Consider the following 14273-nt stretch of genomic DNA (forward strand, 5'->3'; position numbering starts at 1 on the left):
GTGATGGACATTGAGGAGGGCACCTGTTGGGATGAGCACTGGGTGTTGTATGGAAACCAATTTGACAATAAATTATATTATATATATATATATTATATATATGTATTATATACATATATACACACACACACACACACACATATAAAAAGAAGAAAGCCAAAAGATCGTGATCAAGATTGGAAAATTAGATTAAGTGGGAAATGAATAAAATGCTAAATGCCATCACATAGTAATTTGACATGTTTATAAATACATACAGGCAAAAATTCATTATAAGCACCTAAATAGTACAGAAATATAAAGAGTAAAAGTAAAAAACAAACAAAAACTTGCCAAATGCCCAGATATATAAGAAAAGCTAGTTAAAGAATTTCTGTGGGAGGTTGGCTGAGTTTATGATTCAAAGTGACTATTTAAAAAAAGAGTTTGGATTTGAGACTAAAGTCCTGCTTCATTGGGGCCAGATAGAGAGTCACAGAAACTTTACTGGATAAATGTTATTGAATCTCTATCACTTGTAGTTAAATTATGGAATAGCAAATGTTGAGGCCTCAGTTGACAGACTGAACTAGGCCTTCATATTCTTAATCTATTTTGCATGCATCAGAGAAGCCCAGGAACTATTTCTAACCCACTATTTCTTGCCCTCTCAATCCACTATAGAAGAAGGGCCCTAACCCTGAAGCGAATGAGGAAATATTGCTGTAAGGAAGTGTCTGGCTCCACAGTCAGGTTGGTTTGTCCAAAACTGACAGAGACTTTTTGGATTCCAAAAGTCCCATTGGTCTCTATCTCATAGATGACCTGAAATACAAAAGTAAAATCAATTAATAAAATTTATTCACTCATTTATTCATCCATTTAGAGAGTGCATGTGTGAGAGGGGAAGGGGTAGAGGAAGGAGAGGAAATCTCAAGCAGGCTCCATAACCAGTGTGGAGCCTGATGTGGGGCTCAATCTCATGACCATGAGATCATGACCTGAGCCAAGAGTTGATCGCTTAACCAACTGAGCCAACCAGGTACCCCTAAAAATTATTTAATGGGCCAAGTATACAGAAGATTTTCTGTCTTTAAGAGTTTTATTATAACTAAATGAGTGTACAGCATAGTGAATACAGTTAACAGTAGTATATTTATATTTGAATGTTGCTGAGAGTAGATCTTAAGTTCTCACTGCAGGAAAAAAATGTGTAACTGTGGTAATGAATATCAACTAAACTCAACTGGTGATCATTTCACTATATGCAGGAAAAAAATGTGTAACTGTGGTAATGAATATCAACTAAACTCAACTGGTGATCATTTCACTATATGTGTGTGTGTGTGTGTGTGTGTGTGTGTGTATGAAATTATCATGTGGTGTACTTAAATATATATATATATATATATATGAAATTACCACCTTGTGTACCTAAAACTAATACAGTGTAACATATGAAATTATCATGTGGTATACCTAAAACTAATACAATGTAATATGTCAATTATATCTCAACAAAAGGAATAACTGAACGAGGGAAACTAAACAAGTAATCTTAAAAATGCTAAACACAAATACCATGAAAAGATAAAGTAGACTTCATATTATATCTACACATGCAAAAAGATACTGGATCTTTGAAAGGGTTTTGAAAGGGTGTGAAAGGGTTCGAAAACTCTTTGACAGCATTCACGGGAGAAGTGAGTTTATGGTAAGGATCGAAAGGGAAGAAAAATGAGTTCTGATTGTGTGCAGAGAAGATGAGTAGAGAGGGGAGCATGGAATGGACACCAGGTTTACTTGACTCTCCCAATGTCTGAGGATGAATGAAGATAGTACCTGGAAATGGAAGTCATAAGCAATTGAAGGTAACCTTAGATTTCTGAGAAGACTTTAAAATGATGCTTAAGACAATTCTTCCTTCTGTAGCTTGATTAAAAGGGAGAATAGAGAGGGGCGCCTGGGTGGCGCAGTCGGTTGAGCGTCCGACTTCAGCCAGGTCACGATCTCGCGGTCTGGAATTTCGAGCCCCGCGTCGGGCTCTGGGCTGATGGCTCAGAGCCTGGAGCCTGTTTCCGATTCTGTGTCTCCCTCTCTCTCTGCCCCTCGCCCGTTCATGCTCTGTCTCTCTCTGTCCCAAAAATAAATGAACGTTGAAAAAAAAAAAAAAGGGAGAATAGAGGAAAAGAAGTGGACTCCTCTATTTCAGATTTTCAGATGATACTAGTTTTTTTCAGGAGAAGAAAATGTGGTATGAACTATAATAAACCGCCAATAGGTAAAGATAGAAAAGTCAGAAATAATCTTAGTCTTTTGGGTGTGAAATATGGGAGAAAGGCAGCAATGGAAACTGAAACATGGTAGGAGGAAGGTGATGGGCTCAGTTTTTGACATGTTAAGTTCCATGCACAAAAATTCCTGTGGGGTTGGTCTGGTACTTAATGGAAATGAGGCACCTCTGGTAATGTTGATCAACAACCAACAAACAGTCCAGAATCTGAGATCAGCGTCCTTACCTGGGAAACCACATTCTGACAAATGTTTCCAGACAAGAGAGGAGAACCAGCCTGTGAGACAAGGGTTACAGGAACCTGGAACTAGCAAGGAGAAGAAGTAAATCAACTGAGATTGAAAGCAGTATTTTCTCTTCTAGCTACATATTATATTGAAATGAGTATTTTTCATTTTTGATCACCACCTTCCTCTCTCCTTCCCGTTGCCAGCCTACAACTTAAGATTAAAAAAAAAAATCATTTTAAATCAGCACTTCTCAAAACATATTTCTCAGGTCCTTAATTTTACCGGATATAAAATAAAGGTTCTATGGTCAAATAAATTTTAGGAATACTATATCTGGTATTCCCCTTAGAGAGTACCAGGGTCCTCTAGCACATTAAAGACTCCAAGAAGACCCCTCTAAATATAATGTTTAACTTTACTTAACCCAATGTTTCTGAAACTTATCTAACACCTTGTGAATTTTTATTTCATGTGATGCTTATTAATCATAAAGAACTTACATGGGAAAATGTTTTACGTCCACACCTAACAGTTTGATACATCACACACAGATTTCCTTTCACAACTATAATCTAGACTGAAACTGCCTCAGATGCAAATGGACCAAATAGTCTCCTTATTTTTTCCTGATAAACAACGTCATACCTTCGTATTCTGCAGATCAGTCATACCTCTTGGAACCTAGAATAAGAGAACAGCAAGAACCGTGAGTGTGCATAGACCTCAGAGAAAATTTCCAGGAGCTTGTGGTTTCACATGTGGGGAGGAAAAATTAACATATTAGAATGATTCTTCTCTTCCACCTGACTCTTCTTAATACTAAAATGCCATGAGTAAAGCTGAGGGGAGATTGGACTGTGACACGCCTGCTCTGAGCAGAGCTCTACAGAATGGCAAAAGCAAGAGGTTTTGGTGAAATAGTGAAACGATATCCCCTCCCACTGTCCAAGCCAATCCCATTAGCCAGGAGGGTAGAATCTCTTATCTTGGATGTATATCCTCAATTCTTCCATCTGTCTTTAGATGACAGGGTTTTGGGGCCCTCTGCCTTTTTTGTAGCTCTTAGGCATTCTGACTTTCAGTTCAGTGCTTTTCCCACAACCCAATGGTGGGAAGCATGTTGACTTGGAGGGTAGGGACACCACCTTTAAGACTGTGAAGTTATAATAAGAGGCAGCATTGAGGGCTGGATCCAAGGTGCAGCTATTTGTCAGGTTCTTGAAGAAACGAGCACAGGTTGTACTTTTACTCTCCAGGAAACCTTAGAACACAAAGAATTAAGGGAGTGATAAAAAAGAAAGTCTATTTTCTTTTTATTTAAAACAACTTTCTTTAGGGTTTTTTTTTTTAAACGATTTCTAAGAAAGCCTATTTCTCATTTTTATTTTCTTTAATTTTTTTTTAATGTTTATTTATTTTTGAGAGAGAGAGAGAGAGAGAGACAGAGAGAGAGAGTGTGTGTGGGGTAGGGGCAGAGAGAGAGGGAGACACAGAATCCGAAGCAGGCTCCAGGCTCTGAGCTGTCAGCACAGAGCCCAAAGCGGGGCTCGAACCCACGAACCATGAGATCGTGACCTGAGTCGAAGCTGGATGCTTAGCTGACTAAGCCACCGAGGTGCCCCCAAGAAAGCCTATTTTAAATTGAATAAAAAGGTTGGCACTTTTGTTTTGGACTCACCCGCAGGATTGCTCTCAGCACAGAGCCCCCCAGCACCAACTCCGGCAGGCTGCCTCAGCAAGCTGATTACAGACCACTTGGGGAAATATGTCAAAATGGGGTCCCCAGCCTGAATAAAGTACAGTAGAAATTTATCCACAGTGAGATTGGACAGAACTCTACCAGAAAAGAAAAAGTAGAAACAAAAATTAACTCAATGACTTGTTAATATGGACAATACTGCCTTCTGAAAGAGTTGACAATGGTTTACCTAGTTGCAGCGGGGTACCTCAAAGATACCCTGTCAATTGTCAGCTATGAGGGAAAAACCACACCAAACAATCCCATCCCTATCCCCAGGCTCACCCTGTAAAAAGGTGGTGGCGACTGGGTTTGGAATGTTGAAGTGAATGATTCGCCTCCAAACTCTGTAGCCAAGGCCTGGAAGTTGGTTGCATTGACCTTTTGGAGCTTCTGGAAATAGTTTAATCTTGCTAGAATTTTTTTTTTTTTTTAATGAAAAGGGGTTTAGATAAAAGAAAAACATTTATTTTAAAATATCTGGCATGCCAAGTAACTACTTAAAAAAATATTATTGGGGCATAATATATACATAGCAAAGTATGCAAATGCACTCATCTTAAGTGTAAACTCAAAAGATTTTTTACATATTTATATACTTTTATTCCCGCTACTCAGTGTAAGTTATAGAACATTTTCCCAGAAAACTCCCAGTCAATAACACTCCACTTTCAAAGAGAACAAGTGTGATTTTTATCGCCTTCTATTTTATGTGTAATCTGTTAAAGGAATTATTGTTTTACTCTTGACATCTAAGATAAGAATACAGCCAATGAATACCAGTCAGTTCCATGTCCTTAATGCCAGGAATGTGAGTGATTAGCAGACTGCGATGAAGACAGGAGGTTCAATAATGTTCACATTTGCCCCATACCAGATGAGACTCTAGTACAACAAAAAGGTACTGTTTCCGTCAGAACATGGCAAAGCTAGAGACAACATTCAATTTGTCCTCTCCTTCCTGTTTCTTCTTCTTTTTTTTAATGTTTATTTATTGTTGAGACAGAGAGACAGAGCATGAGTGGAAGAGGGGTAGAGAGAGGGAGACACAGAATCTGATGCAGACTCCAGGCTCTGAGCTGTCAGCACAGAGCCCGACGCGGGCCTCGAACCCACGGACTGAGAGATCATGACCTGAGCCGAAGTCAGAGGCTCAACCGACTGAGGCGCCCCGGCGCCCCATCCTTCCTGTTTCTTCTAAACCTCAACTGACCAGTCCTGATAATAATGTTTCCACCTCTCAAGTAATTGGCTTTATGTTTCCCTCCTTTCACTTCATAATGTCTACATTTAAAATTTCAGGGGTGCCTGGGTGGCGCAGTCGGTTAAGCGGCCGACTTCAGCTCAGGTCACGATCTCGCGGTCCGTAAGTTCGAGCCCCGCGTCAGGCTCTGGGCTGATGGCTCAGAGCCTGGAGCATGTTTCCGATTCTGTGTCTCCCTCTCTCTCTGCCCCTCCCCCGTTCATGCTCTGTCTCTCTCTGTCCCAAAAATAAATAAACGTTGAAAAAAAAAATTTTTTTTTTAAAATAAAATTTCAGACACTCCAAAGTGGTATATTTTGTAACAATTCTATAACTTATATTAAACAAATATGTAAATCTATCTAAGTTCCTGTAGCCAGCTCCTTATGTCTAACAGGGATGACTGAAATTAAAGTTTTGTACAGGTTTTCTGATCCACAGCCAATACGGCAGAAGAAACTGCAAACGTTCACTACTAAGAGGGAGCAGGTAGAGAGGTAGAAGAGGGCAGATGATGGAAATTCAACAGAAAAAAAAAGTTAAAAAAAAAAAGTCATGTTAGGTAACATGAACAGCCAATACATTTCTACTCACAGTTGTTCACAAGGACACAAAACTGCCTTACTCCACCTGAATCCATGAAAACTCTCGAAGGAAATGGGGAATTACTCCTGAAGATAAGAGAGTTGTCCACACACATCCAACTCGAAGACCTGAAAGGAAATAGGACGAAGAAGAGATACATTTAGAAGTGGAGGGTTTGGCCCAAAGGACGTGCCCCATGGATGTCAGTCAATGCCTAAGAGAGGCCTCCTTGGGCATCCATAGGACAACACAAAGGTCCTATTCTATCGGAGGGTCCTACTCTAGAGAATCCGAGGAGTAACTTCACTCCTGGGAAAAACCAAGGTAATTCTCCTTACAGAAGTGGAAGTGGGGGTGGAAGGCAGGAAGGAGAACTCCTCCTACTTCCAAACATGACTTATTACAATTAGACCCTACAGGGTCTCAATCTCCTTTAGGATTCTACGGGCACACGGCAGCTCACCTCACGCTGCCCGGAAGGCAGAAGGAGAAAACTGTCCTCGGATGGAGAAGGTAGCAGTCCCTGTCGCAACAGCAATTTATGTCGCAGGTACCAGGAGTCAAGTCACAGACACAGACGGGTAAGGCTATGAAGGTAAAGCAGAGGGAATGGGGTGAGGATTCCCAAACTTCCAAGCGCGAATTCCCATCTTGCGACAGTCCCACTCCTCACTTAGTGGCAATCCACTTTTTCCACAGAATTTTAGATCTAAGGCAGTGGTTTTCCATCCCCACATCTCCTCCCCTCACCTGGAAAGAGGTCTACGGTCCCATTCTCAGGTGCAGAGGGGGTCACAACCGTAGGGCCCACCGTAGAGATTCCAGGCACAGGCCAGGGAGTTTCAGATCCCTCCGAGGATTGAAGGGTCCCTCCAGGCGACGCTGGCCCCACGTCCGAAGGGGTGGGTGTAGCCCCTGACGCAGAGGAAGGCTGAAGCCAGACGCCCTCGGGAACCATCAGGAAGAACACCCGCAGTAGCATGAGCTGCGAGATGCACATGGGAGCAGTCAAGACCCCCACGAGTTTAAAGTGGGTTTCAGCGGTCCCGAGGCGCATCGGGGGAGGACGGTGGAAGGAGTCGCATCGCGTCTGACGTCTTCCGCATGCACCTGCTCATTGGCTCACGGCTATGGCCGAGAGTTTTTCAGCCAATAGAAAGCGGCGTTGTTACAGCTCTTTTAACAGCTTTTAGTGTGCGCCCTCCTCCTTAGGCCGGCCGCGCCCCGCCTCCGTCGCTTGGTAACGGCCAAACTCTCGGAGGAGCCCTTGCCCCTCCTCTCCGCTAGGTGACAGTAGAAGGTCAGCGGAAAGACAGGTGGCTCGGAGTGTGGCGCCGGCGTCGCGGCCCACAGGACTGGGGCCTTCCTCGATAGAGGGAAACCCTAGAGGCTGGAACGAGAATTGTGCATCTCTTCCACCCGGGGTTCTGAAGGTGAGAAACTCTTTCTAAGGAAAAATAATGATCTCGGGGAAGAAAATACACTGAAGCTCATATATACCTTAAAATAAAGTCACCTCTAAATATTGTATTTTTTGGAAACGGAAAGATTCGGCTTCTTAAATTTTAACATTGAGAAATATTAAAAAAGTTAAACCTCAATAAATGTTGTAATCGTTACCTGTGGACTGTGTAGCTGTTATTAGAAAAAAAAGAAGGGGGTGAGAAATGGGGTAGGAAAAAATGTGAGAAGCGAGGGAGAGAAAGAGTAAAGAAAGGAGAGACAGATTTTCTAGAAGAAGCAGGGATGGAAATAGCCAAGGGAGAGAGAAGAAAAATTAGTTTTTGCTATTATAGTCGCCACTTTTTGTAGCCCTCTTGGGAAAGTCTTGGTCTTTCCCAGGAGTGGCAGTGTTTTCTTCTCATTCTCTGAAACACCAGCTGATAGAACGTTCTGCAATGTTGGAAATGTTCTCTATCTGCATGTTCAGTGCTATATATGTGGCTATATATAATCAGGCTATATGTGGCTGCTGTTCCCTGGAAATGTGGCTACTTTGACTTAGGAGCTTAATTTTAAAATTTTCGTTAATTCAAAGTTAAATAACTACATGTGATTAGCAGCTACCATTTGGACAGTGCAACTCTGTATGATCAAAATCTTGCTCCAGCTAAGACCCAATGTTTTCCTCAGTCTGCACAGGTCTGACATCTGTATTATTTCAGTTGCTTATTTTGGAGGTAGAAACTGAGATCTGGTAGGAGTTACTTAAAATCTGGTATACTTACCTAACCTCTAGCCACTACCTCCTTTTCCAGGTGAAAAACATAGGCAGATAAATTTTAGGATCCCTGACCTTTCTCACATTCTCTGACAAGGTATTGATATCCTAATGTTTTGAAGTCAGTAGCTAAATGTGTGTCTGGGTATAAATGTTCTCAAACGTATTTTTATTTAGTTATTTACTTAGTTTTTATTGAAGTGTGGTTAACATAAATGTTACATTGGTTTCAGGTGTACCACATATTAATTCAACAATTCTATACATTATCCTGTGCTCACAATGGTAAGTGTAATCACCATCTGTCACCCAACAACATTACGATATTACTGATACACCCTATGCTGTACTTTTCATCTCTGTGACTTATTTATTTTATAGCTGTAAGTCAAATATATTTTCATGTGATTGTGTGAGGGACTGATAGAAGAAACATGCATATTTGTGTTTGGGCATAAAGCATTTATCTACCTTATTAGTAATTTCTGGATGAAAGGGCAAATTTTAGATCATTCAAATTATATGTATTTACTAGAACATAAACACAAACCAGGGGGTTTTGTCTCTTTTGTTCACTGATATATCCCAGGCCTAGAATGGCACCTAGGACATGTTAGATGTGCATTAAATATTTTTCTTTTCTTTTTTTTTAATGTTTATTTATTTTAGAGAGAAAGAGAAAGACAGAACATGAGCAGGGGAGGGGCAGCAAGAGGGGGAGACACAGAATCCGAAGCAGACTCCAGGCTCTGAGCTGTCAGCACAGAGCCTGATGTGGGGCTCGAACCCATCAACTTTGAGATCATGACCTGAGCTGAAGTCAGACACTTAACCGACTGAGGCACCCTAGCGCCCCTAAGGTTTATTTATTTTTGAGAGAGGGAGAGAGAGAATGCAAGCTGGGGAGGACCAGTGAGAGGGAGACAGAGGATCTGAAGCAGGCTCTGTGCTGACAGCAGACAGCCTGATGCGTAGCTCGAACCCACGAACCATGAGATCATGACCTGAGCTAAAGTCGGACGCTTAACTGACTGAGCCACCCAGGTACTCCTAAATATTTTTTAAAAGAGTGTTTTGTTGAACTCTTTAGATTTAGCTCTGAATATTTAGAGTTTATATTATTTTGGGATTGCATGTGTTTATATAAAATTTCTATTGTACAACCAATTGGAGATTATTTTAGATTTACAATTTTGGAATTTACACTGTAACATCAATGGTAAATCAGTGATAAATTATTCCTGAATTTATTAGTATTGGCAGAAGAGTCTGTTGATTGAGTAATTTTAGGGTGGAGTACAGAGAAATAACATCTCAGGATCTTTCTTTTTTTTTTTTTTTCACCTCAAGATCTGAGTTGCTCTTTCTTATTTTTAATTTTAGCACTTAACAAAGTTTTTAAAATAGCTATTTTTTAAAAATACTGTTTTTTGGGGCGCCTGGGTGGCTCAGTCGGTTACGCGTCTGACTTCAGCTCAGGTCATGATCTCACGGTTCATGAGTTCGAGCCCCGCGTCAGGCTCAGGGCTGATGGCTCAGAGCCTGGAGCCTGCTTCTGATTCTGTGTCTCCCTCTCTCTCTCTGCCCCTCCCCCATTCATGCTCTGTCTCTCTCTGTCTCAAAAATAAATAAAAAAAAAAATACTGTTTTTTGTTATAGTTGAGCAAAAATATTATTTGTGTTGTTACTGTTATATGTTAGTAGGAATCTGTAATAGAGAACTCTCAATTCTTTTGAGATCTAGCATTAATATCTAAAAGGTAATTTTCGGGGCACCTGGGTGGCTTGGTCGGTTGAGCGTCCAACTTCAGGTCAGGTCATGATCTCACAGTCCATGAGTTCGAGCCCCGCGTCAGGCTCTGTGCTGACAGCTCAGAGCCTGGAGCCTGTTTCAGATTCTGTGTTTCCCTCTCTCTCTGCCCCTCCCCTGTTCATGCTCTGTCTCTCTCTGTCTCAAAAATAAATAAACATTAAAAAAAATTTTTAAAGGTAATTTTCATGAAGGAAAATGAAATTTATTCACACGTGTCATGCAGATGCCAGTTTTAGCATGGAGACCATGCTAAATTGAAATAGCTTAATATGACATCACTTCAGAACCAGAGATTTCCACATTAGATCATATGATACTAGCAGCTGTCTGTGTTTGGTATTAAAAGAGTTCAATATGTGCTTAAAAATTTAGCTGAGATTGAATCAAGATGGCCAACTGAGAGCAAGTTCTTGCCTCTCCCAACTCCTCCCTTCTTTCCCAAGTCTAAGAATTACAAACAAGTTACATGGGTTCACAAACTCATGTGTATCCATGCACATACTTTGACATTGAAAAACATGAAGACAGTCGGTTAAGCGTCCGACTTCAGCCAGGTCACGATCTCGCGGTCCGTGAGTTTGAGCCCCGCGTCAGGCTCTGGGCTGATGGCTCAGAGCCTGAAGCCTGTTTCCGATTCTGTGTCTCCCTCTCTCTCTGCCCCTCCCCCGTTCATGCTCTGTCCCTCTCTGTCCCACAAATAAATAAACGTTGGAAAAAAAAAAAAACATGAAGCAGTTCTATCAATGGACCAGACATTGTGAGAATCCTTGAAAAAATAGGAAACAGATGGGATTGGACTGAAGGTAGACAGACAAAAGTTGCATAACATAGGCTTAATGCAGAAATGCAGATGGCTTTTGGGGATATTCTATGTACAGAGAAAAAAAAACTTTTGGTATCAGTAGGGTCCTGGAACAATGTGTGAGTTATTCATTGAGGTACGGCTATAGAAGAGACAGGTGGGGCAGCCTCTCAACCTTACTCCCACTCATACATGCAGTGGATGGCAAAAGGACTTGTTCCTAAAGGGAACAGGGACAGTCCATGTAGGTACTTTTGCTGAAAAGCTGTGATGGCTTTTGATATCTGGGAGGAAGAAGGAGGCCTCACATCTTAAAGACTGATACTAGCTCACCTTGTCAAGCTGCACATGCAACATTCCTCCACAAATCCTTGAGGCAGAATGCAAAGAGAAAATCTATAAATAATATGCATTAAAAGACACATTACCTTCAAAAGAGAATAATAAGACACACGTCACTTTTTACAGAAATGTGGAACGCTATAAAAAGTTAAATAATGTCTTAGAAGGAGCTAACCTAGTATTCTATACCCAGCAAAATATCCTTCAGACATGAAGTTAAGATAAAAATGTGTTTAGAAAACAAACATTGAGAAAGATCTCCACCAACAAACCCACACAAAAAATTGCTAAAGGGAATTGTTCAGGCTAAAGGAAAAATGATCCCAGATGGAAGCACAGATGCAGGAATAAATTAAGAGCAAGGAAAAAGATAAACACAAGGTCAATATATAAAACTCAATTGTATTCCTATATTACAAATATCACCTAAAATTTTTAGATGATAGAGTTTATAATAACAAAACTAAATACTTAGGAATAAATCTAAAATAGTGCAAGATCTCTGCATATCAAACTGTATACTATTTCTGAGAGGAATTAAAGCCTAAATAAATGGAGAGCTATACCAAATTGATGGCTAGGAAGACTTACTAATGCAAACATGTCAGTTCTTCCCAAATTGATGTGTAGATTCATTTCAGTCCCAGTAAAAATCCCAGCCTTTTTTGGGTAGAAATTGACTGGCTGATTTCAAATGTCATGTATAATTGCAAAAGGCCAAGAATAGCCAAGAGAATTTTGAAGAACAAAGTTGGAAGTTCTACTCCTACTATGTATTACCTCTTATTATTAAGACAAATAATGTTTAGAACAAAATGGCATAGCTTTGGCTATAAGATAGACAAATAGACCAATGGAAAAGCATGGAGTCCAGAAACAGACCTACACATATGTGGTCACTTGATCTGTGACAAAAATGGTACTATAGTGCAGTGAGGAAAGGGTGATCATGTCAATATGTTGTATTGGGTCAATTGGATAGTCATACAGACAACAGTGTATCTTAACTAGCTATACATACCCAAACATTAATTTCACATAGACTGTAGACAGTTAACAATAAAGTTAATAAAAGGTAACATTGAAGAATATTCTCATGATCATAGGGTAGACAAATATTAAACTGGACAGAAAAATAACTGATCATAAAGAAAAAGATTGATTAAATTGTATCTTATTAAAATTGAGAACTTCTTGGGGCGCCTGGGTGGCGCAGTTGGTTAAGCGTCCGACTTCAGCCAGGTTGCAATCTCGCGGTCCGTGAGTTCGAGCCCTGCGTCCGGCTCTGGGCTGATGGCTCAGAGCCTGGAGCCTGTTTCCGATTCTGTGTCTCCCTCTCTCTCTGCCCCTCCCCCGTTCATGCTCTGTCTCTCTCTGTCCCAAAAATAAATAAACGTTGAAAAAAAAATTAAAAAAATAAAATAAAATTGAGAACTTCTCTTAATGCAAAGACATCATTAAGAAAGCAAAAAGGCAAGATTCTAAATTTGTTCCCTTTAAAAATATTAGCTATGAACATGTGTTGAATCATTTTCATCAATTTGTACTTTAATTTTGGGAAAAGTGTAGATTCACATGAAGTTGTAGGACATAATACAGAGAGATCCTATGTACTCTCTAAAGGTAACACCTTGCAAGACTACAGTACACATCATCAGAATATTAGCATTGATATAATCCACTCATCTTCACTTTTTCCCAGTTTTACTTTTAAGCCTATATGTGTGTCGCAATTTTATTACGCACATGGTTTCATGTTTCCAACACCACAGAGCAGTTCCGTCAGCACAAGGATCCCTCCCATTGTCCTTTCATAAACATTCCGTCTCCTCCCCTTCCACTTCCTCTCCCCAGGATCCTTTTTTTTAACCATTATTAATTTTTATAATAATCATGATTAAAATAACTATAATTTGAACAGCAGTTCACAGCATTGATCCAAGTAAATAAAATAGATAGTATCTACATTTCTAATAGAAAGTAAAAGTTTGGTAGCTCTGGAGGAACTAATTTCCTTCCTTACTAAGAGATTAATAAACAATGCAAACATTATAGAGGAAAGAAATATGTTTTCACTTTGAAATCTTTAAAAAAAAACGCTTCTTTAGTTGTTTGTATTAATTGCAAGCACTGTACTAATTAGACACTGATTACCATTCCTAAATGAAACTCATTTGTGATAACCATCTTTTTCTTTACATTAAAGAAACAGAATTACATGCTATCTTTTTCTTCATATTAAAAGAAAAAGGTCGTGATCTCATGACTTAACATTTTGAGAAATACCACCAAAAAGACGATACTAACTTAGTAAGTCCCATCAGTCGAGTGCCTGCTTGCCTACACTCCCACCAACCCTGAATCCTTAATAATTTTGTCACTCAGACAAAATTTATCTTTCTTTTCTTTGATTATTGATGAGGAGGAACATCTTTTCATATGCTTACTGGCCATTTGCATTTCTTGTTGGATTTGCGTTTGCCTCTTTTTCTTTTTATAATGACGAAAGTATAAATAACTACCATCTCATTGTACAAAACTTAAATGATCCACAAGTATAAGAATAAAGAGTGACACTTTTCTCCATTGCATCCCATCATGTTCCATTGCCCACAGTTTTGTGGACATCTATGTAGTCCCCTTCCAGACATCTCCATATGAATATACATATAATACAAATTCTGTTTTTAAATAAATCGGATCATATATATGTACTGTTCCACAACTTGCTTTTCTTTTTTTGTCTCAAAAACAGATCCTGAGATCTTTAAATTTCTTTAATGGTTGAATAGGATTCAATACTACAAAAACCCCATTATTTAATTATTCCTTTATTTTTTCTCTTGCTATTACATTGCCATAGCAAATATCTTTTTCATATATTTGTGTGCTTGTGTGTGAATTTCTTTGGATGGAGTTGTATAAGGTAGATTGTTGGGTCAAAGGATGTGTTTTCTGATAGCCTTCCCAAAGGTCTGTATAACTTACTACTTCCACCAAATGTATGGAAAGTTCTCATTTTCCCAT

The 14273-nt window shown here is 39.7% G+C and overlaps 1 protein-coding gene across 5 annotated transcripts in view; it reads right to left on the reverse strand.

Moving 5' to 3' along the window:
* Nucleotides 1-7163, reverse strand: part of TCTN3 (tectonic family member 3) — a 26751-nt gene extending 19588 nt beyond the window's left edge. For 2 of the 5 annotated variants that reach the window (XM_040485987.1, XM_040485988.1), the window contains exons 1-9: nt 6819-7162; nt 6532-6655; nt 6078-6196; nt 4526-4653; nt 4181-4289; nt 3648-3763; nt 3148-3183; nt 2499-2579; nt 679-804 (exon numbers count right to left, since the gene is read on the reverse strand). In XM_040485987.1, the coding sequence (XP_040341921.1) occupies nt 679-804; nt 2499-2579; nt 3148-3183; nt 3648-3763; nt 4181-4289; nt 4526-4653; nt 6078-6196; nt 6532-6655; nt 6819-7125 (1146 nt within the window). In that variant the 5' untranslated portion in view covers nt 7126-7162. Of the gene's footprint in view, nt 1-678; nt 805-2498; nt 2580-3147; nt 3184-3647; nt 3764-4180; nt 4290-4525; nt 4654-6077; nt 6197-6531; nt 6656-6818 lie in introns of all 5 variants that reach the window. The other 3 variants (XR_005793584.1, XM_040485986.1, XM_040485985.1) reach the window with 3 other exon arrangements.
* Between the last annotated feature and the right edge of the window lie 7110 nt (nt 7164-14273).

The sequence above is a fragment of the Herpailurus yagouaroundi genome, unplaced genomic scaffold (assembly GCF_014898765.1).
Source record: "Herpailurus yagouaroundi ecotype Mexico unplaced genomic scaffold, PumYag 163, whole genome shotgun sequence".
Lineage (NCBI taxonomy): Eukaryota > Metazoa > Chordata > Mammalia > Carnivora > Felidae > Herpailurus > Herpailurus yagouaroundi.